The sequence below is a fragment of the Gymnoscopelus braueri genome, assembly GCF_963280865.1.
Source record: "Gymnoscopelus braueri genome assembly, chromosome: 4".
In the NCBI taxonomy this organism is placed as follows: Eukaryota; Metazoa; Chordata; class Actinopteri; order Myctophiformes; family Myctophidae; genus Gymnoscopelus; species Gymnoscopelus braueri.
The window spans coordinates 37,251,088-37,276,198 of NC_137605.1; the positions used below are offsets into that span (position 1 = coordinate 37,251,088).

General features: G+C 39.1%; 1 protein-coding gene across 1 annotated transcript in view; it reads right to left on the reverse strand.

The window, feature by feature from the left end:
• slc6a3 (solute carrier family 6 member 3) overlaps positions 1 to 24,074 on the reverse strand; it is a gene marked incomplete at both ends in the record, with an annotated part of 36,140 nt that extends 12,066 nt beyond the window's left edge. Inside the window, 10 exons of the mRNA XM_080425909.1 lie at positions 1,068 to 1,196; positions 1,902 to 2,014; positions 3,475 to 3,599; positions 4,650 to 4,753; positions 6,026 to 6,160; positions 6,782 to 6,920; positions 9,539 to 9,755; positions 20,018 to 20,149; positions 22,555 to 22,765; positions 23,988 to 24,074. Of these exons, the coding sequence (XP_080282035.1) occupies positions 1,068 to 1,196; positions 1,902 to 2,014; positions 3,475 to 3,599; positions 4,650 to 4,753; positions 6,026 to 6,160; positions 6,782 to 6,920; positions 9,539 to 9,755; positions 20,018 to 20,149; positions 22,555 to 22,765; positions 23,988 to 24,074 (1,392 nt within the window). The remainder of the gene's footprint in view (positions 1 to 1,067; positions 1,197 to 1,901; positions 2,015 to 3,474; positions 3,600 to 4,649; positions 4,754 to 6,025; positions 6,161 to 6,781; positions 6,921 to 9,538; positions 9,756 to 20,017; positions 20,150 to 22,554; positions 22,766 to 23,987) is intronic.
• Positions 24,075 to 25,111: the final 1,037 nt, after the last annotated feature.

A 25,111-nucleotide genomic window follows, 5' to 3' on the forward strand; every position in this document is an offset into this window, starting at 1 on the left:
ACGCACGTTACCCAACACTGGTCGTTAAGCAACGTGTGGTGTAGCAACACATCGATCAGTGTGTTCAGGTATCGGTTCCCAGCATTCGCGGGTTATTGCATGGGTGAAATAGTCTCTTTCTTTCCTCTCTCTCCCCCCTCCCCCCTCCCCCCCTTGCACTCTCCTTCCCTGATGATGTCACACACCAGAGAGACCAATTTGCACAAACGTCAATGCTGTGTAATGTCATTTTTAGAAATTATTCGCCAAAATCCGGTGGGTGGGCGGGAGATCTGTGCTGACATTGCCCCCTCCCACCCACCACAGACACACAACTTGGACTTCATAATAGTAGAGGTAATATTCAATATCAATTTAAGTTCAGTTGCAGTCTAAGGGCTTTACAAACACACAAACACAAGGTCGCCCCCTGTCTGCAGACAGAAGTCTGACGAGGGTTAACAACATATTTACAACACGTTTCCGGCAAATCTCCATCTGAACAAGAAACGGGTTCAGCAAACATGTGAAAACGTCCACATTGTTGTTACAAGAAAGAAAGTCGTTCAAACTGCAATTTCCTGCAATTTCCTCGTGTCGTGAATGCAGCAACAGTGTGAATACTGGTGGGAAAAGTATTCACATTTCTTTCTTATGTAAAAGTATCAATACTGTATTCTTCCGTATTCAAAATTTACTTGAGTAAAAGTACAAAAGTATTGGCATCAAAATATACTTAAAGTACCAAAAGTAACTCATTATGCAGAATATCCCATTTCACAAGATTTCAAATGTATAAAAATCTTTTGAAAATAGCAGATCAGCAAGCTCACAATGGGTTGCATGGCAACACATTGTGAGCTTGTAGATCGGCTATTTTCAAATAGCCAAAGTTTAAATAGGGCAGAAGTGGTTACTGTATTGAGTAAAAAGTACAATGTTTGCCTCTGAGATGTAGTGGAGTGGAAGTAAAAGTATAAAAAATTGGAAATACTCCAGTAAAGTAAAAGTACCAAGAAGTTTAAATTAAGAACAGTAAAAGTAGTTAGTTACTTTCCACCACTGGTCTTCCCCAACATATTACTTACATTAGTCACACAGAAGAGAGATATGAGGAACGTTGAGACTACGATGAAGAGGGTGAAGAGTTCTCGGTGCTTATGAAGGCACTTAAACTCATCAATTATCCCTGTGATCACCGACTCCATCCCTCCCATCTACAATAGATCAGAACGACATATACTGTAACTAACTGAAATACAGCAAAGATTAACATGGAACATGGAAACAGACATAGCTATTGCAGTCTGCCTTTTTACTGCAGACTGTTTTTCAATTTGACTATATTTAAATTGAATGCTGAAATGAAAGGGAAAAAAAAGTGTCACCTTGTGTACTCTGTCAGGATGATTACTTCCATGAAAATGAAGGTCATTTGCTTTTCTTTGTCCGTTCATTTCCAAATGTTACATCGTGGTTATACAGTACTGTATACTAGTACTCTAAATGGAATGCCAAGTTTAATATATATTTGGTCAATAAGAGATGAAGGGCAGTCCCATTATTATTTAAGTATTTTTAATAAGAAATTCAATTAGTCAAATATTTTATATCAAATAGGTAGATTTTTTCCAGTCAAAGATGCTGGACATCTGTAATCAATAAAATATCAGTCATTTTAATTGAATACGTACACTGCTCAGACTAGATAAAGTTTAGTCACAACATGAGAAATCCTATCCTAAAGATCAAATGGGAGTGTGTGTGCATGTCCGTCTGTGTGTGTGTGTGTGTGTGTGTGTGTGTGTGTGTGTGTGTGTGTGTGTGTGTGTGTGTGTGTGTGTGTGTGTGTGTGTGTGTGTGTGTGTGTGTGTGTGTGTGTGTGTGTGTGTGTGTGTGTGTGTGTGTGTGTGTGTACTCACAGCACTGTCGATGCCCAGTGTTAGTAACATGAAGAAGAAAATGACAGCCCACACAGACGACCCAGGTAATGTTGCAATGGCTTCTGGGTAAATCACAAATACTAACCCAACACCTGAGACAAAGAAAGTTTAAGACTGCATGATATTAATTCAAGATCAATTTCCAAAAAAGCGAATATTTAAGGCAGCTTTGTTTAAAGGGATTGTAGGCGAGTTCAGAGATAAAAAAAAGAAAAAAACTATTGTCAAACACACACCGCCACTCCCCCCCCCCCCTCCTCATCAGCAGTTCGTTTCCCCGACCACCAGGGGGTGACGCAGGGGGGACTTCTAAACGGGCCATGCCGAAAATAGGTTGCTTTATTCGGATACAATGCATGTCGCTGCCCGCCCCTGCCGGTTCTCTGAATTTTTATTTTTAAATAGGCTCTTTCATGAAAAATTGACCACATATATGAAGTTAAACAACTAAATTCTATCCAAACGATATCTTAAAAGTAAATTCCGTAAAATAATTTCTCATAAAAGAAGTTTGAGAGCGTTTTAAAACCGAAAGTAAGAAGTATAAACTTCAATGGTGGAAACAATGGCGGCTCGTTCCATTTTTGTCGTCTGCACTCGGTCCCATTCGGTTTCACCCGAACACTTCACACGGGCACGGACGTGCACGGACGCGCACATGCGCGTCCATGCATTTACGTCCCGGACAAACATAAATAGTAGGGAAAATACGGATTTCAGAAAGAGGACTGTGTTTCAATGCAGGAAAACACCCCAGCATCATTATATAGTGGCTGATAGAGGGGAAAAAATGCTAAATATATATATATATATATTCTTAAAATTTAGGCTTTAATGTTGCCTACAATCCCTTTAAAGTCATACATGCAAATACAAAATACCTGACATTGTCTTTGTTTATTATTCTTTATAGCAAAATTCTATTCAAAAGACATAATCTATAATATAGGTAATCTTGTGCATTCACTGGGAAGAATGGTATCATTTGAAGCTAGCAACAGATCACAGTGGGTTGAAATGGATACAGTAGCTATTACAGTGCTGGCAACCAGACTCCTCTTATATAACGTTGACTCTTGGAACAATTTCAATACACATTTCAACACGTTTCAACTATTTCGGCATGAGCTATTCCACTGTGGGGGGTTTCCACTATCATTTGATAGTGCTGATCATGGAGCAATACTAAAATTAGACTATGGATTATCCGCCGATAGCTTCCGCTCTCTCATTTCACACACTACATTATTGACCTATTGTAGAGATCACTCAGCAGCGCATACTATAGCCGTTTCTGATATTTTCCTGAGAAATATCAACTATTTTAACACTTTGTCCAGATGACACTGTTTCAAGTGTCAGAGCATTAGAAACAAAGCTGAGCTGGACGTGAATATAAAAATATGGTAATTCTCATGTTGGTCATACTGTACATTTTCACTACTGACTAGTAAATGATATTCACAATTTTGCTCTACCTCCCCTGACTTGGAGTGTCATAAGGACAAAATGGCCACTCTGTGAACGTGGTAAATTGAGCACCATGACATACCATCTCTAGCGACTTTGTCCAGGGGCACGTTGTGTTTGTGGGACATGTAGCCAAGGAAGGAGAAGACCACGAAGCCGGAGAAGAAACTGGTTAGCGAGTTTATGGAGCTGGTGATGATGGCATCTCTGGATGAATAAAATAGAATCATATCAAGCTGGTTATCGAACGGCAAAGAAGATCATCTGAAGTCACTGAGTATTTATTTCTTTTACATTTTATTGTAATATAATGCGGTATTTGTCTGAGGCGAGTAAAAAATGTTATAAACAATTAAAACTGGAAGATATATTTCATATCCATCCAAAATACTAGTCTTATGTATATAATGTAAACAATGACTAAAACAAAGGACATTTCTGTATGATTTTAGTTTGTTTTAGTAAACACCCAATACCGTTTCAATTAGTAAAAAAAAATTCAAGCCTTGTTATTATTTCAGTTAACTAAAATGATTTTTATATTTTTTATTCTAGTTTTTGTTATTTTGTCAGTTTTAGTTAACTATAATAACAGACAGACAGACAGACAGACAGACAGACAGACAGACAGACAGACAGACAGACAGACAGACAGACAGACAGACAGACAGACAGACAGACAGACAGACAGAAAGACAGACTCTGAATGATAACTTTAAGAGTTGAATATTACAATGTCTATAAGATTCTACAAGGTTAAACACTTAATTTTGTCAATCAATTCCTTTATTAATTGATTAAAAGTCAATTAACAATCAATCAAACCAACATCCATCAAGCAATTGATCAAGTATGTCTCAACAACTCAAAGTCGTACTTCCTTAAAGTGGACTTGTCATTGATATAGAAAGAAGTGGATGGTTTTCTGATGATGATTTGGTATTCCTCTGAGAGCTACTGTATCAAACAAGTCTGCCAGGTGGATAAAAAGGCCAGTTCTCAGATGTAGACAAACATGCTGAAAGGTGAGTACATGCTTTCTGCAGGAGTCTGATTCTTTCAAAGGCTGACATAGTGTAGTTCATTGATGTTATTTCTGTCTGGCGTACAGGAGGGTGTCAAAGCCATGGTGGGTTTCAAGGATTTCAAACGTTATTGTAATTTAACTTTGTGTGTGTACACAATACTGTCTCTGACAAAGTCTCTCTCCCCCCCACCCCCACCCCCATTTTCTTCCCCTGTTCCAACTGCTTTTACCTGTAACAATTGTTGTTGAATTTGTTGTAGCTGGAGAAGGCGATCAGTACACCGAACCCCACTCCCAGAGAGAAGCAGATCTGTGTTGCCGCATCGAGCCAGACCTGGAGAGCAACAAAATAAGCGCACTCGTGTGAAGCGGCAAACAAAAGGCACGGGAGAGGAAAAAAGCTGTTATTAGGGATAATTGCAGGAAACTCTTTCAACGGCAGTAGATGAAAGACACTTGTGAATACGGAGGGTAATTTTGCAAATTACTGCTCCATGCATATGTCTAATCTAATTCTCAAATTACTGCCATGCATCTCTCTCTCTCTCTCTCTCTCGCTCTCTCTTCCTCCCTCTCTCTCTCTCCCCTTTCTCTCCCCCCCCCCTCATTGGTCATTCTGTATGCTCACCGAGCTCTTTACTCCCTGTTATTAGTCATGTATTGGACCTTTTCATAAGCTCTTATGGTGGATTTCATGATAGGGAAAATATTAGATGAATTACATAACCAGAACCTTTTCTTTGAAGGGGTTATGGTACGACAGTTGATGCACCACAATCTGTTATTTAACCGTGCATGTAGATCACATTCCGAAAGAGTGTAATTGGTTAATGAACATTTTCAAGCTAATTATAGTGAAATTAAACTGATTCTAATAAAATAAAGGGCTTGATATACTTATTTGCAAGCAATGTCTTGTGAAAATAGCAGACCTGAAAATTCAAAATGCGTTGCAGGATGACACATTGAGCTTGTAGATTGGCAGTGAGCGACACCACCGGCAACTAAGTATAAATCCGTCTTAAGGATAGCGATGCTTGGGGCACTATCGCTATCAACTGTGAAAAAAGTTTTAACTGCCAGGGTTAAAACATCGTCTATAGCTGCCCTTGCCAGCGAATCCGAGAGATTTTACTAACCTTTGAAAAATCATGGAATATTTTCCGTGATGCGCCGTCCTCACGGCGATCGCCACAAAAATAAACAGAAACGGAGATAAAGCCATTTTCCACAACTAATAAACAGGAAGTAAACGAGCTGTTTAAAAAAGAAAAATGTCGTTTCCGGGTCTCTCCTTTTCTGACAGGCAAGGTATCATTCATAGGTTAGCGAACAGCGCCATCTGGTGGAAAACCACTGAAAACTCCAAACTCGTCAAAGTCATCCTTGGCACTGTGGACCAAAGTGCCAACTGACGAGTGTACTCGTCCATGGCAGTCAATGAGTTAACAGTCACGGTATCCCTATCCCTCGCGTGTCATCCTCACCTCGCTTTTTCTTCCCTCTGTCCTTGTTTCCTCTCTCCTCACCAGTATTATGCCTCCATTCTCCACTGAGACCCCCCCAACCCCCACTTGCTCTCCATTCCCTCTGTACTCCACCTCACCTTGGCATCGCAGAGTCTGTGGAAGTCGACAGAGAGGTAAGCCTTAATGCCGTCAATGGCTCCCGGCAGAGTGACTCCTCGGATCAACAGTACAGTCAGAACCACATAGGGCATGGTGGCCGTGATCCACACGACCTGGAGGACACACACACACACACACACACACACACACACACAAACACACACACACACACACACACACACACACACACACACACACACACACACACACACACACACACACACACACACACACACACACACACACGCATGTGAACAATTAGTATCAATTACTCAATAAATCATTAGGAGCCACCCTAATATAGATAAAAATATGGACCCGATAGATGCATTTAACTTTAAGCGCACACTACATGCACAGTGACGTAAGCGCATGCACACACACACACACACACACACACACACACACACACACACACACACACACACACACACACACACACACACACACACACACACACACACACACACACACACACACACACACACACACACACACACACACACACACACACACACACACACACATTTTTCAGGCAAAGGACCCCCTAGCTGAGAGAGAGAGATGAAGCAGGGACCCCCTCTATATTGTATAAAATTGTGTTTCAGATTAAACTTTTTTATTTGGTCTGCTCTTTTTTCCCCTCAATGTAGAGTAGAGTATTTCTACATTGCAGTATTGATACTTTTACTTGTGAGTACTTTTTCCACCACTGGCTATTTCATATATCCAACCTTTCCAGAGGTCTTGACTCCCTTCCAGAGACTGAAGTACAGCAGAACAACCACCACAGCCAGACAGGCCGTCAGCTGCCAGCGTGGACGTCCCAGGTCATCAATACCTGAGCTGTCCTGGATGTGGAGCACGGCACGCCTGTGACAACAGCCCAAGGAAAGAGTTAAGGACAGACATGAAACATTATCCCAGCAATAATTTATAGCCTGTGATGGCATTTTTTAGAGATGCTATTAAATACTTTATGGTAACCGTCATGGAAGTCGAACCTTCCTGCATCTTTCCTTAATTGGCTATACAATGACCACCACTGCCTGTCTGGGTCTTTTTCAAATGGGTTTCAGTGAAACAGAAGGATTTTCAAACTGAAGCATTTTCACAAATCACAGGGTACAAGGAAGCTTATGATTCAGGAAACTCCGGAAATCAAACAAAAATGAGACATATTATAAATAATTCGCACAGATTTTCTAAGTAATCCATTGATAGTTTAGTGAGTGACAGTTTTGTGGCAGGGACGATTCCCAAGGCAGCCTTCGAACAGATCAAATCAGATTAATCTGAAAATCAAATGTAGCTCATCCTTACAGTTGAGTTGAGAAATGATGAATCTGCTTCACACTTAGGGTGGCAATATCACACTAACTGTGATATTGTGATATAACCCGGTGTGAAATGTACTGTATCTATGCATTTTGCATTCACATAATGTTTGACTCAGGTGGCAAAATTGTCCCCAGGTGGATGGATGGAAATAGCAACCAGTCATTTTGACTAACCTTGATGAAATGTCTCAGCTGTCACAACACACCAGCCCCTCATTTGGATAGGAGACACCTGGTTGTGTTCCAGACACATCCAGTTGTCTCAATAAAAGGCTTATAAAGGTTTATCTTGTTGTTGTTAACTAATGTTCATGTTGAATATTTCAAAATTACAGATGCACTTACAGTATATCCTAAAATATTGCTGTAGGTAAAGTTCTCATGAGGTTTAGTAACTTTTGGTGTAGGTTTAAATTTTTTTTCTCTCACAATAGTGTAACAGTGGACAATGGAGTTATTGAAATCATAACAAGGTGAGATGTTGAATTATCCAGTACACAACTAAACTAGAAAAAGTGCTCCTCGGAGCACAGGTCTCCGCCAGGTCAGGTAGGCTTTTGTGGCCTCCTGGTGGCGCTATAATAGGCCAACGTGAAAAGGGTGCCATTTCTTCTTAGGCCTTGCACGACAATCGGACACTGACTGCATTCATGATTTGAGGCATTTTGTTAAAAACATTTGTTTCGCTAAATTAGACCTGTTGGTGGCGCTATAACAGGCCAATGTTAAAAGGGTGGCATTTGTTCCTCAACATAGTGTGAATGTGCGTGCAAAGTTTGAGCGCAATTGGACGCTGCGTTCATGATTTGCAGAATGTTGTTCAAAACAAGCCAATAATGCAAACTTTAGATGTCAATCTTAGCAAATCAGTATGGAATATGAAAAATAAAACACATCACGTCGTGATCACATGACTATAGAGATCATGTGTACCGATTTGCGTGAAATTTGGATAAAATTGGAAGGAGTAGTATAAAATAATGTGTTTTACATAAGTCGGCCTCCTGGTGGCGCTATAAAAGGCAGATGTGAAAAATGCAGGGCAAAAGTTTTTCCTTGACCTCTAGGGAGTGTGCATACAAAGTTTTACACAGATCGGTGCAGTTATAGGTAAAAACACGAATCGGCCTGTTATAGCGTCACCATGAGGCTGATTTGACAAAATTCAAATGGTTGTTCTTCCTCGGCCTAATGGGACTGTGCGTGCAAAATTTCACGGAAATTGCATGCTGTGTTCATGATTTGAGGCATTTTGTTCAAAACGGAGCACTCCTGCAAACTTTGGAAGACATTTTTAGCCAATCAGGATGGAATATGAGAAATCTGAAAGACCCGTTTCGTTTAATGACTATAGAGATACTGTGTACCGATTTGCGTGACTTTTGGACAAAATCTGTAGGAGTGCTGTCAAAAAATGTGTTTTGCACAAATCGGCCTCCTGGTGGCGCTATTAAAGGCCCATGAGAAGAATTTGGGGCAAAGGTTCTGAATTGGCATCCAGGAAATGTGTGTGCACAGTTTCGCTGCGATCAAGACAACGGTGCCAGAGATTAGCTGGACGGACGGACGGACGGGGTGGAAAACATACTCTCTCGCCATGCCTTTCGGCCTGGCGGAGACAATAAATGTAGTCTTGTCCTGGCAATGAGGCATTCCAAATATTTGTATTATTGTATTGTACCTCACACAAATACATTGGATAGGGGTTATGTTTTTGGTTTTTGTTTCCCCCATGCTAAGGTTTGTTTGTCTGTTAGCAAAATAACTTGAAACATGAAACTTGTAGCCTGCCAAGAAGAGATTATTATCTTTTGGGGAATAAGGTCAAATATCAAGGTCACAATCAAGGTCATCGTCAAACTTGCTAAATGGTAGCAAGATTTTCATTAAACTTGGCAGGAATGATCAGTAGTCTGCCCTAAAGACATGAAAACATTTCCGTTGAAAAGTTCATGGTCGCAATTAAGGAAAATGACATAATCACTCATATCTCAAGTAGAAATGGTATACATTGACAATACAATTCTGTTGGCGGTATGCACTCTACTGAGTGTAATCTTTCTAGTTGCCTTATGTGACAGATTAAAAGTATGCTGAATTGGAGATACCTTGTTTACTACATTCTGTTTGTAGGTGGTCAACATAACTTACCTAAAGTACTCCTGAGCTGGGGTGGACATGTGTGTGTCGTTGATGGAGCTGTTGAATGCCCAGTCAGAGCAGTTGTCGCTGTTCCAGGAGTTGTTACAGTGCACCCAGGGTAGCTCGCTGGTGAACGAAGAGAACAGGTAGAAGAGTGCCCAGGAGATGATGACGTTGTAATAGAACCCAACGTAGAGGGAGATGAGGATCACTGTAAAACCTACACCTGAGAGAGATTTAAAAAAAAGTGTTTAATCAAAAAAGAGAGAACAGTGATGGGGTTGGACACCTTCATGGTCAGGAGCTGGATTGGCCAGTTGTAAGGTTGTGATATGTCATAGAGCCCGATATTGGTTTGGCCTAAATATTGGCCATTATTTGACTCTTTGGACAACATTGGTATTGGCAATTATTCAGCCAACGTGTGCAGATTTCTTACCACTTGCAACATGGCGTATCAGTGTTGAAGTAATTTTCCAACAAGTTTTCCAAGGACTTCTAAAAAAAGCAGATCTACAAGCTCACAACACGTCAATTGATTAGAAAATAAACATTTACAAAATATCAGTGAAAACCTCGGTAATCGGTCTTCTAGGACTCTCCAAAATTGGGATCAGCATCGGAACCAAAAATCTGGTCATATTGGCTCATATTGCATGCTGTAAAACTGAGACTCCCAGATGCTAATGAAACAAATGAAAACATAACAGTTATGCCAATGCTATAGATACAACATGCCCTCCAATGTACTATTCTTCTTTTGTGCGTGTGTTCGTTTCATGGGAGAAAGCACACGTTCACAATCAAACAAAGACATCTATGAGTAATATAATCCCTCTCCCTGGGAACAGCATATTGACCCCTCACTGTGCTCAATGAAAACCAGTTATCAGAGCGCATAAAACACCACAGGGCACATACTGTCTGACTTCTTAAGTGGATGAATAGACAAATCAAAGTCTTGCCATTCCTATGATGAGAACAACACTTTTCAAAGGCTGGCCTAACCCTTCATTTTTCCCCACACAGCTACCCTTTCCCTGCATTTCAAACCATGTCCACTTCTCAAAGGCGGCATTTTCGTTCCTAACCTTCCATAATTACCATGACCAGAACAGTGGCTGTATTAAACTCCTTTTAACGTGGATGTGATATTTGTCCAGGCGACGGCTATTAGCACCACATGTGGGCATGCAATCTCTCAGTCTCTCTGCCTGTCTGTCCTTGTCAGTCCTTTTCACCAGAGGCATTGATCCTTAGAGGAAACCGGCTTGTTGATCAGAATAATTACTGTCGATATGGGTCTGCATTTGTGTGTGTGTGCCTGTAAATAATTACTGTTATCCTCCTGCTGTGCGACAGAGAGAGAGAACGTCAAGCGTGTGATTAGAACGTCAACGTCCTCAGTGGGTCTCCGTCAGACAGCACAAGTCCACACATAGGAGCACACACACACACACACACACACACACACACACACACACACACACACACACACACACACACACACACACACACACACACACACACACACACACACACACACACACACACACACACACACACACACACACACACACACACACACACACACACAGAGCGTCCTTCAGTCCAGAAAGAATGCTCTCTTCCAAAGGGCACAACATCCTGTGAAGCAGCAGATGCTCCTCTGATAGTCACAGCATTTGTGTTTGTGATCAAAAGATAGACATGAAGTGACAGTTGACTAGGCTGTTGACTAGGCACACTGTTGCCTTTGCACAGCAAAGTCGAATAAACAACAGCATGCATTTTGCAGATGGCAATCTAACCTTTTCTACATTTCTAGCCTTCTGACTGACAATCATGACTTTTTTAAATGAAACAACTGAAACCCATCCAAAAGAGTTTCATAAATCCACTAGGGAAGAGACTTTGGGAGAAAAATGTTTTGTAAGGTTTTCATACGACGGTAATAACAAACCACAGAGATAATTGATATTGAATTGATCTTCACTATTCCACTCAAATGTAAATCAGAGGAGAGTGGAGACATCCACAACCATTTTGATAAAAAAAAATCACCTGTCAGTTTGTTGTCAAGAATACAGTAACCTCTTCTTTGCTTTACTAAGGGTATGTTTGGACCCAAAAAGAATGGATTCTGTTTTACCAATGTGTAATGACAGTTTGTTGTTCAGAGCTGAGGGCTTCCTCAACTCACATTTTGTGCTCGTTAATGTATAGAAGGAACAGAAACTGCCCTAGTATGCTTCCTTGGGGAACCCCACAGTTCACTGGGAGGGACGAGGACAGGGTTCCATTGACATCAACCACTTGTTCTGTTCCCTCAAGGTAGGATTTCATCCAGACACAGATGTGTTATCAAGTGCCTTTTGGAGGTCAAGCATGACCATGCCGCAGTATGTTCCCTAGTATACCTCGCGTTTGATGTAGTCGGTCAAATACAGTAGACAGGTGTCAGTGGAGTGGGATGTTCTGAAGCCAGATTGGAATTCAAACAGGTTTCGTTCTGCAAGGTATCTACTGATATGTTTGTGAATTAATCTCTCTATAACAGTTGAGATGGAACAAAGGATGGAAAGGGCGGTAGTTGCCAGGTTCTAATTTGTTTCCTTTTTTATACACAGGGATTACTCTCGCCAGTTTGAATTCTTGTGAGACGTGACACTGACTGATTGATACATTTGTAATGTGGGCTACCATGGGAGCAATAGAGACGCCTGCGTCTCTGAGGAATCTGTTGGGGATGTTGTCATGGCCAGTGGCTTTTTTTAGTACAGTTTACACCGATTTAAGTGCAGAACTCGTCTTTTTGAATCCCTCGGTTTTCATAGGGTGCTTGGATATGATCTATAGCATATCATAGAGACCTGTGGCAATGGTACTGAAAAAACTGTTTCGCCACATTTCACCACAATCAGTTTGTCAGTAATGAGCGAGTCACTTGAAAAGGCAAATCTTACGATTGTGTCATATAAAGAACTGTGTTACAAAAATAAACAAATCAGCCTGGTGATTTTGTCAGGTATATGTGAAACTGTGTCGATTATGATATTAAGTTACATTTGATAAAGTCTGTGTTGGAGGAAAAAAAAGTCTTACTCTTTGGATAAAAAGTACTTTTTCAGTAGTCAGTTGATGCTTCATATCCATATGAGTAAAATCGCAGGTCAAAAAGTCTTGACAAACTATGTTAATTTGGGGGTCCTTGACATGAAAAAGTTCAAGAACCTCTGCTCTAAACAATGCCTGCTCACTGGGCAGAGAGAGAGAGAGAGAGAGAAGAGAGAGAGAGAGAGAGAGAGAGAGAGAGAGAGAGAGAGAGAGAGAGAGAGAGAGAGAGAGAGAGAGAGAGAGAGAGAGAGAGAGAGAGAGAGAGAGAGAGAGAGAGAGAGAGAGAGAGAGAGAGAGAGAGAGAGAGAGAGAGAGAGCAGGGTAAACAAGTGTACAAGTGGACATTTGGGGTCATATGCCCATAGATGGCAGGAACCCAGACAGACAATACACCACACCACACATTATGCAGTTTCCTGAGTGTCTTATCCAGGGGTTTTCAAACTTTTTCTCTTGTCACAGACACTACCCCAAACTGACTTTCACTAGACCAGGGTCATGGTCAACTTTATTTTAAATGGAACTCACAAAGCCTTAATAACATAAATAGTTTATGTAAGTTTAATTAATTGCAAAACATGACACCCCTTATTCAAAACAGATGGCGAATGCACCTTCTCTTTATAGGGCCTACACAGATAGTACCACAAACTACCTGTGAGGCCTCTTTGAATTGAATCTCATAGTCAGCAGTCAGTCAGGAGACGGATACACATGCATTGCTCCACAAAACTTCCTTCCACCCAACCCATTGTTTCGCAGGAATAGTCAAGTCACAGCTCCTACGTTTCAAGAGAATCTGCACACAAGCAGCAGATTTTGAAAAAGCCTACAAGACTCTGTTCACAGCATTAAGGAAACGTGGATATACAAGAACATTTGGTAACACTTTAGAATAACTATTCGTTATAAGTAGTCAATAGATCATTCATAAACTGTTAGTTAATGAGTTATTAATGACTTGTTAATCATTTGTTAATAGTTAGTTAAGGATTAATAACAATGCATTATAACTGCTTAATAAATCATTTATAAACCATTAGTTAATGAGTTATTAATGTCTTGTTAAATGTTTGTTAACAGCTAGTTAAGGAGTTGTAACCATGCCTTATAGATAGTTAATGGACTACTACCAAACTATTAGTTAATGAGTTATCAATGACTTGTTAAATATGTTTTAATAGTATGTTAAGGATTTATAAATATGCCTTATAGATAGCTAATAGATCACTCACAGAGTATTAGTTAACTTACTTATTAACTGTATGCTGATTATTTATAACTATGTCTTATTAATGCCTTATAACTAGTTAATAGATTATTTATAAACCATCAGTAAATGAGTTACTAATGTCTTGTTAAATATTTGTTAACAGTTAGTTAAGGAGGTATAACTATCCCTTATAGATAATTTATATATTACTCACAAACTATTAGTTAATGACTTGTTAATAGCTTGTTAAATATTTACTACCTGTATGCTAATGATTTATAACTATGCCTTATATATGTTCAAAGGATTATGAACAAGCTATTAGTAAAACACTTACTAATGGCTAGTTAAGTATTTGTTAATAGTTAATTTATGTTATTGGGTAGTTATTCTAAAGTTGCAACTACTCCTCATTTACTAACATGAGTTAAGCATTTGTTAATAGTTAATATATGTTATTGGGTAGTTATTCTAAAGTTGCCACTACTCCTCATTTACTAACTATTAACAAATACTTTTACAAATCAATTGTTAATGATTTGATTCTCATCTACTAATACCAGAGACACGTTGTACAACAGCAAATGGGTGGTACAGAAATTTGATGTGATACTGTGGACATATTTCACATTTTGGTACCTCAACCTTGTTCAATATTTTACAAAATAAATACCACAGATGAAATAATGAACAATTTATTTTGAATGAATAAAGAAAACAGTACAAAAATAACAAATGCATCCATCTAAAATAACAATAGCAAACAAAGAAATAGTCATATCAACAGTAATACAGTAATTAGAAATAACCAAAAGGAATATCTTCATAATCCCATCATAATCCGCCTTTACAGTCCAGAATACATATAGCTTTATCCAGTGGATATACAGCACACACATTAGCTTTAGCTTTATAGCAGGCCTTCTGCAGTAAGCAGTATGGCCACAGCAACACCATGTGCTAAAATTGTAGCTATGGTAATATTGTAGCTAACAGGCTAATAAGTGTTCCCAAATTATAAATCTTACTCTTTTTCTTCAAACAAACAAAAGCAAATTATTTACATTAACTAATAAACACAATAGTTCATACAGTTTTCATGGTTTTGCACTACATCACCTGAAATGCATAAAATAGAATACACAATGTATCAGATACAGCACAATGGCCCCTTCTCTTGTGTCTTGTTCACAATAACTGAACATAACATCCCGCTCCTTTCAAAATAAAAGGCAGTTCACCTTCAGAACTCCATTGAGACACACTGTCATCTACTGACAAAAAGTGGTATTGGTACTACACTACAGACTAGTGTAGTTGCATGAACTGAACTGTATAGGACAATAAAATAAAACTACATGGAACATACATGGAACATACATGGAACATACGTGGAACATTGCCAAAAATGGTAGATAAGAAATGACAGATCTACAAGCTCACAGCAAGACGCATTGCAACGTGTTGTGAGCTTGTAGATCTGTTATTCCTGATCTGATATTTCTGGCGAATGAAGAGAAACAGAAGAAAATAATTGCAACCTCACACATTCCAAATTGAGGGTTATTGTTTCTAAAAAGGCCCACCTGGGGGTCAGTTATGAGTCCATTTCTGGTCATGGCCTGGAATGTTGAAAAGGGGCATTTTTCTTGAGTTTTTCTTCATTCAGTAGAAATATCAGATTAGAAATAGCAGATCTACAAGCTCAAGTGTGAGCTTGTCGATCTGCAATTTCTACTGAATGAAGAAAAACTGTTCAGTTCATGCAACTATACTAGTCTGTAGTGTAGTACCAATACCACTTTGTGTCAGTAGATGGCAGTGTGTCTCAATGGAGTTCTGAAGCTGAACTGACTTTTATTTTGAAAGGAGCAGGATGTTGTTCAGTTATTGTGAACATCTGAACAAGACTCAAGAGAAGGGGCCATTGTGCTGTATACATTGTGTATTCTATTTTATGCATTTCAGGTGATGTAGTGCAAAACCATGAAAATTGTATGGACTGTTGTGTTTATTAGTCAATGTAAAGAATTCGTTTTTGTTTGTTTGATGAAAAAGAGTAAGATTTATAATTTGGGAACACTTATTAGCCTGTTAGCTACAATATTAGCATAGCTACAATTTTAGCACATGGTGTTGCTGTGGCCATACTGCTTACTGCAGAAGGCCTGCTATAAAGCTAAAGCTAATGTGTGTGCTGTATATCCACTGGATAAAGCTATGTAATCTGGACTGTAAAGGCGGATTATGATGGGATTATGAAGGTATTCCTTTTGGTTATTTCTAATTACTGTATTACTGTTGATATGACTATTTCTTTGTTTGCTATTGTTATTTTAGATGGATGCATTTGTTATTTTTGTACTGTTTTCTTTATTCATTCAAAATAAATTGTTCATTATTTCATCTGTGGTATTTATTTTGTAAAATATTGAACAAGGTTGAGGTACCAAAATGTGAAATATGTCCACAGTATCACATCAAATTTCTGTACCACCCATTTGCTGTTGTACAACGTGTCTCTGGTATTAGTAGATGGGAATCAAATCATTAACAATTGATTTGTAAAAGGTAAGTTAAGTATTTGTTAATAGTTAGTAAATGAGGAGTAGTGGCAACTTTAGAATAACTACCCAATAACATATATTAACCATTAACAAATACTTAACTCATGTTAGTAAATGAGGAGTAGTTGCAACTTTAGAATAACTACCCAATAAAGTAAATTAGCCATTAACAAATACTTAACTCATGTTAGTAAATGAGGAGTAGTTGCAACTTTAGAATAACTACCCAATAACATAAATTAACCATTAACAAATACTTAACTCATGTTAGTAAATGAGGAATAGTTGCAACTTTAGAATAACTACCCAATAACATATATTAACTATTAACAAATACTTAACTAGTCTTTAGTAAGTGTTTTACTAATAGCTTGTTCATAATCCTTTGAACATATATAAGGCATAGTTATAAATCATTAGCATACAGGTAGTAAATATTTAACAAGTTATTAACAAGTCATTAACTAATAGTTTGTAAGTAGTATCTAAATTATCTATAAGGGATAGTTATACCTCCTTAACTAACTGTTAACAAATATTTAACAATACATTAGTAACTCATTAACTCATGGTTTATAAACAATCTATTAATTAGTTATAAGGCATTTATAAGACATAGTTATAAATAATCAGCGTACAGTTAATAAGTCAGTTAACTAATACTCTGTGAGTGATCTATTAGCTATCTATAAGGCATATTTGTAAATCCTTAACATACTATTAAAACATATTTAACAAGTCATTGATGACTCATTAACTAATAGTTTGTTAGTAATCTATTAACTATCTATAAGGCATGGTTACAACTCCTTAACTAGCTGTTAACAAACATTTAACAAGGCATTAATAACTCATTAACTAATGGTTTATAAATGATCTATTGAGCAGTTATAAGGCATTGTTATTAATCCTTAACTAACTATTAACAAATGATTAACAAGTCATTAATAACTCATTAACTAACAGTTTATGAATGATCTATTAACTACTTATAATGAATAGTTATTCTAAAGTATTACCGAACATTTCTCAGGAAAGCATACAACACGTTCCAGGAAGTGAAAATAAGGAATGAGAAACCCACACTAGCTTTAGTAACCACATTTTCTAGCCAAAGTTTACTGGCAAACAGAGCCATCAAAAGAAATTTTGAAAACAGGGGAGGGGACCTCTTACAGAACTTCAACATAATCTCGGCCTACAGGAGAAACAAAAACTTAAAAGACCACTTGGTCCACAGCAAATTGAAACCATGGAACCAGATAATTGGGACAAGGCCTAACTACTTTAGCCCAAAACAAACTGTTAAAAACAGGACAAACAAAAATATAATTATCCTAAGACAGAACATCACATACAACACCAGAAATTGTGTTTATCTGATTACTTGCCAAGTATGTGGATTACAATATGTAGGAGAGACGAGCAACTCCATAGCAATTAGAATAAGCCAACATAAATATACCATTAATAATGAAAAGGATACCCATTTGTTAATAGAGCACCGAAGTCCTGACGTGACTCGTTCATCCCCAGGTTTGCGGAAGTAATTTCTCTATGGAGAATAACATTGGGTCATCTTAGAATCGTCTCATATAAGAATTGTGGTCCAAAAATAAACACCGCGTGTCGGCGTTATTGTCAGGGAGGGGGTTCTGTATCGTTTATGATAGTCAGTCACTTATATTTGATACAGTCTGTTTCTGGCGAAAATGTAACTAATTTGGCGGAAGTAACATTAGCGTTTTTTCACCGTCAGTTGATGCTTCATATCCATAAGAGTCAACACGCCGGGGTCATTTGTTTATTTTTGGAACACAGTTCTTATTTGACGCGATATTAAATACGTCTATGGGATTCAGAACGGGGGTGGAAAACTGCGAACCAGGTAGACAAACAAAGGATGTGTAAATGACGTCAGACTTCGGCGGTCTATTGTTCAACACTTTATGACACATGGAATTGAGGCTATAAAGGTATGTGGCTTGGAATACAATGACCGCTGGACAATTGGACAGAGAAGATTCCATGAAAAAGAATGGATCACAAGACTTAGCACAAAATATCCAGGTGGTTTAAACTTTTAAACTGCCCAACAGAACTGAAACCCTTCACAAATTCTCACTAAACTAAACAATGGAGTTGATCACCTACATCAAACCACAGAGTTGAGTGGGAGATCTCATTGTTGAGTTAGTGAGAATATTAATGAAGACACATTGATACCAAGAGCCATCAGCAATTGGGCCATCAACAGGGAGCTCATTGTCTTCCAAAATGGAGGTGTGAACAGCAGAACTGTAGATATGCTAACTGGGTTCCAAGCCTGTAACCTTATAGCACCTATCCCTTAGTTATAAAATATAATGTAAACACATCTTTAAATGGAATTAAGAAATAGTGAAAATAATTTTAAATCCGAGGGTATGCGGTTACCATGACTCAGAGAATTGACGCCTCTGCCCTGCACAGTCAAATAGAAATCACAAACCTTTAAAACAGAAATAGTCTATGTAAGTTTAATTACACAGTTAGTGGGGCAAACGCAGTCCCCACCAATATTATTTACGATTCTGTGCCTATCGGTACATAACTCGGACGGCGCTGAGTCGACTAGCAGACCATCGGCCGGTCGCCGCGGGCACTCGCGCCTGGAGGCGCTCGGGCGCGACTCCTTGGCCTCAAGGTCTACTGAGTCGGCGCGCCTCTGTCATGGTCCAAAACTATACTTTATTTTAAATAGAATTCACAAAGCCTTAACAACATAAATAGTTTATGTAAGTTTAATTAATTGCAAAACATGACACCCCTTATTCAAAACAGATGGCGAATGCACCTTCTCTTTATAGGGCCTACACAGATAGTACCACAAACTACCTGTGAGGCCTCTTTGAATTGAATCTCATAGTCAGCAGTCAGTCAGTCAGTCAGTCATTCAGTGTGTGTGTATTAGGGGTGGGACGATATGGGTACCTCATGATACGATATATATCACGATATTAGGCCCACGATAACAATATATATCACGATATTCGACGATATTCGATATATTGCGATATCACGATATTCAATATATATTGCAAGAAATTTCACCAACGATATATCACGATAGTCCTTGTATTCAATTCATAAACACATAAAATAGCACCAAACAGTTCAAAATCATCATTACACAAATACAGAGTAGTAAAAACAACGTATCACAAAAAAAAAAAAAAAAAAAAAAAGATCTATATTTTTCGGCAGTATATCGATTAGTTATCGCGGGAGAAAGTATCGCGATATATCGCGATATCGATATATCGTCCCACCCCTAGTGTGTATGTGTGTGTATGTGTGTGTGTGTGTGTGTGTGTGTGTGTGTGTGTGTGTGTGTGTGTGTGTGTGTGTGTGTGTGTGTGTGTGTGTGTGTGTGTGTGTGTGTGTGTGAGTGAATGAGAGAGATAAGGTAATAGCTTCACAGTAAAAGCTTCAGTGTTATTGTATCAATGTGTTTGCCTGTACAAATGTTTTTGCACACTCCATCAATTGTACATGCTCAGAGTTAAATGAACACTTTGACAAGGGTGTGAGCGTGTCTGTCCTGCTTACCTTTGAATATGGGACATATCTTCCAGACCCCCGCAGCCCCCTCTCTGTTGTACTGCCCCAGTGCCAGCTCCATGTAGAAGAGAGGCATGCCCGCTATCACCATGAAGAACAGGTAGGGCACCAGAAATGCACCTGCACACCCACAGAAAGATGGAAAATCATTTAAAAGGTGTACAAATGGTGTGTGTGCGCACGCGCACGCACGTGCGCACACACACACACACTTTCAAAACTTTTAATAGGTGCAAAAAAAAGAGTTACTGATGTTTTGACAGCACAATGTCTTCTTCAGAGTCTGAAGAAGGCGCTGTCAAAACGTTATGTCAGCTTTTTTTCCTTTTTGATGCTGCTGTGGTCCCTGTCTGAGAAGCACTGGCTCTCATCCTTAAAATAGGTTTTAGCACATGAACTTTCTCATGTTTTAATATTCAGTAAGAACAGCCGTAGACTTTTATACCGATGGATATCTCCTTTTCTTCTAGAAACAGAATTGATTACTTCTTTTGTCAGTGAGCCCTATGTTTCTATGTTATTATTCTGCAGGCTAAGCTTCATGATTGGTGGGGAACATTACCTGTCGTTGCTGTTGGGCAGAAATGTTGTGTCTCCATTTTCAACTTTTTTTTTTTTTTTATCGTAAATGTCCTACTTTGTCATATTACAGTGACACACAAAAGTAGCAAAAATAACAGATCTAAGCTAAGAAAGCGTGTGAACTTGTAGATCTGTTATCGTTTGCAAAACCTGTGAAAGTGATTAAGTGTGTGCAGGTTTTATAAATATTGAACCGATGAAAAGTATTAACAAGAGCTTGTGATTAACCTATTAAGACCTGAGGCTTTTCTTTAAAAAAAATCTAAATCCTAATTTCTTTTGGAAAAAAACATGTTTTCACGATTTTTCAAAAAATAGCAGATCTACAAGCTCATGGCGCGGCACAGCTATTTTTGAATAGCCAAAGAAATCTTAAGTGACACAGATGCGTTCCACGTTTTAATGGATTAAATAGTAAAGGATCCATTGAAACACGTTATTTTTTCCATTTCCTGAAAAGTAACAGTTTTGCTCATACAATGTTTCCACCTGAAAGCGACGCTCGCGCTATGAAAGTCTGCTCCACTCATGTCCCAGTGCTACGTATATATTTGTTTTGTTTCATTCTCATCAAGAGTCATGGTAGAATTCATCAGTCTGACACAGGATGTCAGCCATTACTACAGTATGCATTAACGTTACCACTCTACCAACATAATAAGGGCATCAGCATTACCCCCAGTGAAGTTGAGCGGAGTTCCTCTTTACGTTAGGTCTAACGGCATACAAGGCCCAGTGTGATACCGTAGTGCAGTGGTTCTCAACCTTTTCAGGCCACGACCACCCAAAATATTCATTTATGAACTGCCCCTCCCCCCCCCCATCCTGACAAGCAGTTCCACAGATAAATATTGGGAAAATAGCAGATCTACCAACTTACAACGCCTCGGGTTGCGAAGCGTTGTAAGCTTGTAAATCGTCTATTTTCACAGTTTTTGCCTCATATTATTTGACAATTTGGCCAATGTTTGACCAGTTTTTATATTATAGGTAGTTGATTACTTTTAATGCAGATATGGTATTTTTTCTTTTCTTTCTTTAATTTTTTTAGGTATTAAAAAGGTCTTAAAAGTCCTTAAATTGTCACTTCACTGTCATCTGGGGACCCCCCCAAAATCATGTGGGACCCCCATGGGGGGTCCCGACCCACAGGTTGAGAATCACTACCACTGCTGATATAGTTATAATTACACACACACCGAAAGTGTGTGTGTAAATTTAATGAGATTTAATGAGATTACAGTGAAAATTTAATGAGAAGTCTGTACTTCTCATTAAATCAGTTATGACAACATGCAGGGTTCAGGGAAACATTGTAAACCCGATGGGTAAGATCTGTTGAACTGGCTGCAGAGCAGGGTGCCAGCCCTACCTCTGTGCATCATTACCACTCTTAAACATAATGAGGCCTCTGTGTTAAACAGCTATCATTAACCCTACTGATTGTTGGAGCTAATCTATGCAGCAGCAGCTGCGGTGGTTTCCCCCCTATTTTGATCTCTATAAAGAGATTCAGACCTCAAACAGCAAACACGCGCACACACACACACACACACACACACACACACACACACACACACACACACACAAGCGTGTATAAGACACATAAACACACATGCATAAACATATCAGGTATGTGTGCTGTGCACACACGTGTGCATACAGTACATGCAGGTGAGGTGCCTATGTAATATGCACAAAAATATGCTAGGATGCACACGCGCACACACACACGCGCACACACACACACATACCGTGCGCATGGAGTACACACACGCGCACATACACCACAGCCTCCGCTGTCCTTCTTTCAACCCCCTACAAGTGTGTCTGAGGAAGGTTTAAAATGTTTTAAAGGTCATCCCAACTCCTTCCCCTCCCCTCTCTCTCTCTCTCTCTCTCTCTCGACAAATCCTTCCCTTTGCCCGCTCCACCCGTCTCACCTCCTCCGTTCTTGTAGCAGAGGTAGGGGAACCTCCAGACGTTGGCCAGGTCCACGGCGAAGCCGATCACCGACAGCAAGAAGTCAATCTTCTTGCCCCAGGTCTCTCTCTCCTCTCCCCCGCTGGGGTGGGTCTGGGTGGGGCCGGGAGCCACCAGGGTGGAGGAGGTGAACTGGACACCATTCTGTTCCTTCACCAGGATCAGCTCAACCTTTTAAGTGCGGGGACACAGTGAATACATGAGATTAGATAGTAAGTTGGAGCATGGAATGGGAAGAAATAGAAGGCTTAGAAAAGGATAGATCAGTGAGGTCACTAGGATGTTTCTTTTGAACTGAACGCTGTCCGGCTATTGGACACATTTCACCAGAGATTAGTACCACCTGAATGGCCCAAAGAGAAAGTTATATATTATATGACATGGCAGAATTGTTAGATTGATATATAAATGGCTGCGGCCAGTGTGGCAGAGATAGTAAGCTTAAAGGGATAGTTCACCCAAAAAAATTGACTTATTTGTTATCAATTACACACCCCATGAATCAATTACACACCCCATTCTTAAGCCAATAATTTGATGACCGGCGGAAAAGATGCTAATGTCTTCTACCGGAGCCGCCGGTCATCAAATTATTGGCTTAGTAATGCGACAAAAAAACATTAATTCAAGTCTCTATGGGGTGTGTAATTGATTTGAAAAAAGTCAACTTGGGGGTGAACTATCCATTCAACTCCATTCTGGTCCTTTAGAAAGATCAACTTACACTAGATGGACAATAAATGATGGAATGACATGGAAACGGTGTAATGAATAGAAAGATGAGAGATCCATAGAAGTCTGGGACCACTACTGAACTCAACTATTTCCCAAGAATCAGCATCACTTGGATGGATAGAATTAAATATCACGGATGGATGGATGCATGGAGGGATGGATGGATGGATGGATGGACATAAAGTCATACAGGCAGACATGTGGATGAAGTGCCCCATCTACAAGTGTTTAATTTTCAATGTTGAGTGCTTGTGTCCTCCTCATATGCAGACTCTCTTCATGAAACAGGATAAACATAATATCCTGCTACATCACCCATAATGAATGCCTCACTAAAAACAGAAACTGCACGTGACCTTAATTGTGTGCATGATTCATACACCAACCCAGGCTTTATAGTTTTGATCTATGTTACAATTGCAACGCTGTAACAAGTGAACTTTGGCTTACAGACAGGCAAGTACAAAAGGAAGAAAAGACACACAGGGAGACAGGCGGACTGACTGGAATTAGTGAGTAAAGAAATAAGTCCTTTACAGCTTTGTCAACCTACTGTATGATTTAAATTAAAAACAAATGACCTTACAGACCTACAGATCACACTTTCTTTTTCTCTTAAACTTCCATTATTGGCTGAATGTTTGATTTGCCTACTCACCTCTTTGGGACCCATGGTATTTGTGGCATCTTTCTCTGGGGCTACCACTGAAGACATCAGGCCGACAGGGGCTCTCCCTCTCAGCATGGAGGGGTTCACAGCCGCAAGGAGAGAAATGCCAGACAGTGGCACAGAGAGGGATACTACATCGTAGGAACGGAGGCGTACAGTACCAAGGCAGTAAGGGAGAGAGAACGATAGATTAATAGAGAGACAGAGATAGAGGGAGAAAGTAGATGCATACTGTACATACCTAAATACGTACAGTACATGTACATACTGTAGGTGCATAGATACATAGAGAGAGCGAGGGATGGGATAATCAGTGTAGTTTATTCATTTCACACTAGTTCGCCATTTTGTTCAGTGCCTGGTTTGCCTCACCAGCCATCACCTGTTGCTCAAGAACATTTGAACTCCAAAAGATAAAATATGAATTATAGATGAAGATCCATCACAGCTAACTATAAATGTAATTGTTTTATTACTCTTTATACTTTTTTGTATTGCCATTCATATTCATACAGGCAATTTGTATCACATTGCAAGAAATGTTATACATGTTTCAAATAATACAAAAAAAACTAACAAAGAACAGTACATTAAATAAAAATATATACAGTATATTTATTATTATTACCTTTTTTTTTTAAGAAGAGGAAAATTAGGAAAATTTCAGCATGGATACAACTATGAACATTAAAGTCAGCATCTATAAACAATTATAATAAAACATAACAAAAACTTTTAATGCTCAAAGTCTGTTAAGTATATAAATGGTGTACTTTTGCAAATACAATAAAATGGAGGCAATGAAAAGATATGAGGAAGAAAATTTGGCAATTTATTTTAAATTTAAAACTCTCACCTTCGTAAAACAAAATGACCGTTCAAAGCTTTTCCAGTCCTGGATGGTCGACAGTTTATTTCCAGCCTCCCCGCTTCTCTTCCACGCACTGCAAAATGATGCTGACCATATCTGAAGTACAAATACAAGATTTGCAAGCAAGGCAGCAAAAAAAAGGCAGCCAGGCAGGCAGGGAAAACACGATGAGGAGGTAGAGAAAGAGAGAAGGTGAGTGGAGGACAGTAATCTGGGATGAGTTGGAGCAGCTTTCCAGACC